The 2,460-nt window shown below is 47.1% G+C and overlaps 1 protein-coding gene across 1 annotated transcript; it reads left to right on the top strand.

Annotated features, from left to right (window-relative positions):
• Positions 1-1,103: 1,103 nt before the first annotated feature.
• On the top strand, positions 1,104-1,985 carry SPRY3 (sprouty RTK signaling antagonist 3). Its single transcript, XM_078664477.1, has one exon. The coding sequence runs from the start codon at positions 1,104-1,106 to the stop codon at positions 1,983-1,985; it is 882 nt and encodes a 293-aa protein (XP_078520603.1).
• The last annotated feature ends 475 nt before the right edge of the window (positions 1,986-2,460 follow it).

Below are 2,460 nucleotides of genomic sequence, written 5' to 3'. Positions count from 1 at the left end.
GCGTCAGAAAACATTACGCTCCCGTGGCGTTAGGGACTTGTAAATATGCCCCGAAGTATGTAGTTTAGCTGTAGATTGTAATTATGATGAGTAGAAGGAGTGAACAGATAATCATTGGGGGATATCACAGAATGTGACCGCATCCAGAGGCTGGAGGGATGGTTTTTCGTTAGTTTATTCATTTAACCCCTTCGACGCTCATGAAGAGCTCAGCTCGTCATGAAGTACACCTCTTGTACGCTCATGACGAGCTGAGCTCGTCATGAACCGCGGGTTTTTGAATTTTCCAGCGCACAGCGGGAAAATGCACCGCATCGATGGTGTTAAGGTGTTTGTGTAGTTCTTTATCCAGGTTAAGGCCAACGGTGTATTTTGATTCCATTTGTCTAATTTTCTTCTGTCACCCCCTTTCTCATTTCTTTGAACATGTTCAATTCCAAAGTATGTAAATGAGGCTGGGTCCCTCTCATTCAGTCTCTCATAGTGTCTTGCAACAGGTACATGTGTGGAAAATTGAGTATGTGTACAAAAACAAAAAGCATGTTGAATGTTATACTTTGATTAATGGTATACATCTTTTGCCATATTTGCATACTATACATTTATGACATTTCCGAAAATCCTAATTGATGCTGACTTATCCTGTTTGATTCCTCTATTTGAAAGTGACTGTGGGTGGCCATGTCTGTACTGACGGTGCTCTTTTACTGGAATGGGTGATTGATTAGCTGGTTTTACCTTAATGTCTGGATCATGACTGATGAGATGCCAATGGCATTTGAAAATTTTACACATTCTCTTGTTATGTTTGCTGTACTTTATAATCAACATTATTGTCATTTGTATATATATATATATATATATATATATATATATATATATCTGTGTGTGTACATATATATGTACATAATTATATATATATATGTATGTGTGTGAACATTATTTAGTCAGTATTGATCCTCTGGAAAAAATGGTGCAGAGGATAAACTATTTATGAATTCTCTCTTTCTCGTCTCTTGCAGGATTCTCAGATGTGCCCTGAATTTGACTGACCTCCGCTGCCTGCACCAACCCTGTCTTCAAGCGCTCTCCTGCACTAGACCATGGCTAGAATGGATTCATCCACAGCCGATGTCCAGCATGTTCTCACCATTGACCAAATCCGTTCCATCAGGGCCAACAATGACTATGTGGAAAGACCCTTTGTCTCCTTCAAGGCTGCCCGGTCCAACCCCATGCTGTCAGAGCTGGTTACAAAACCAGATTGGTCTCAAGACTTTTTGGTGTCTTCCACCCATCATGAACTTCACCGAAGCCAAAGCCACCCTCACCATCAAGCTCACGTGCACCAGGACCTAAGCCATTCCAGCACAATCAGCTCTGTTTCCCGCAGCACCACCGCTTCAGACCAAAGACTCATCACCGGGATCACGCCTTCGCATTCCGGACAGTCGTTCATCAGGACACAGCCTAAGGTCAGTGACCTCAAGTCCGATGGGCGTCTTGCAGGTATCTTGGAGAAACCTAACCTGTGTGCTGACCACCTCTTCATCTGTGAGGCGTGTGGACGGTGCAAATGTGATGAGTGCAGCCGCCCGCGGAGCCTGCCCTCCTGCCTAGTCTGTAACCAACGATGCCTCTGTTCTGCAGAGAGTGTCATCAACTATGGGACGTGTCTGTGCTGTGTCAAGGGCCTCTTCTACCACTGCTCCGCCGACGATGAGGACAACTGTGCTGATGACCCTTGCGCGTGCAGCCAGGGCTCATGCTGTGCCCGTTGGATGACCATGAGTGTCCTGTCACTGATCATGCCCTGCCTTTGCTGCTACCTTCCTGCGGTGGGGTGCCTCAAAGTATGTCAGCTGAGCTATGACCGCGTGAAAAGGCCTGGCTGCCGCTGTGCAAACCACACCAACACTGTCTGCAGGAAAATCTCTGCCTCGAGTGGCACGTCCTTCCCCAGACCCACGCATAAACCAGTATGACCTCCCAAGATGGCGGCTGGAGCTTCTTCTACTTCTTCACCTCTTCCTGCAGTGCAGCCTACGAGAAACGCCAACAGTTGCTATGCCTCCTGGGGATGGTGAAGCACAAGAGACAACTCACAGTGTGGAGGGGATGGATTTGCACATCTTGGCAATGGATAAAGGGCAGCCCGATGCAAACATCCAGCACATGCGCACCGAGCGCCATTTTCTGTCAATTAAGTATGCAAAATAATGGAGAACCTGTGATTTTGGATGCTTTCTGAATGCTGTGGGACTGTCTCATCTTGCTAGGCATGGCCTCGATACTCTTCAAGGGACAGAGCCCATTCTGCTTCCTGCATTCTCTTTGCACTTTCTGTGACGACTTCGCCGGACGAGGCTTGTACTGGCTCCATCGCCTTGGCTGTTGTGTAACGAGTCTAGATGGCGGCTGAAGGGGGCGGGGTCATAGATGACCCTCCCACATAGAGAC

Source organism: Lissotriton helveticus, chromosome 10 (assembly GCF_964261635.1).
Source record: "Lissotriton helveticus chromosome 10, aLisHel1.1, whole genome shotgun sequence".
Lineage (NCBI taxonomy): Eukaryota > Metazoa > Chordata > Amphibia > Caudata > Salamandridae > Lissotriton > Lissotriton helveticus.
The sequence above is the reverse complement of the archived record's forward strand: the minus strand, read 5'-3'. Positions and strand labels throughout refer to the sequence as shown.

Excerpts from the sequence above, each read along its gene's own strand:
- SPRY3 (XM_078664477.1), top strand. The coding sequence starts at position 1,104 with ATGGCTAGAATGGATTCATCCACAGCCGATGTCCAGCATGTTCTCACC.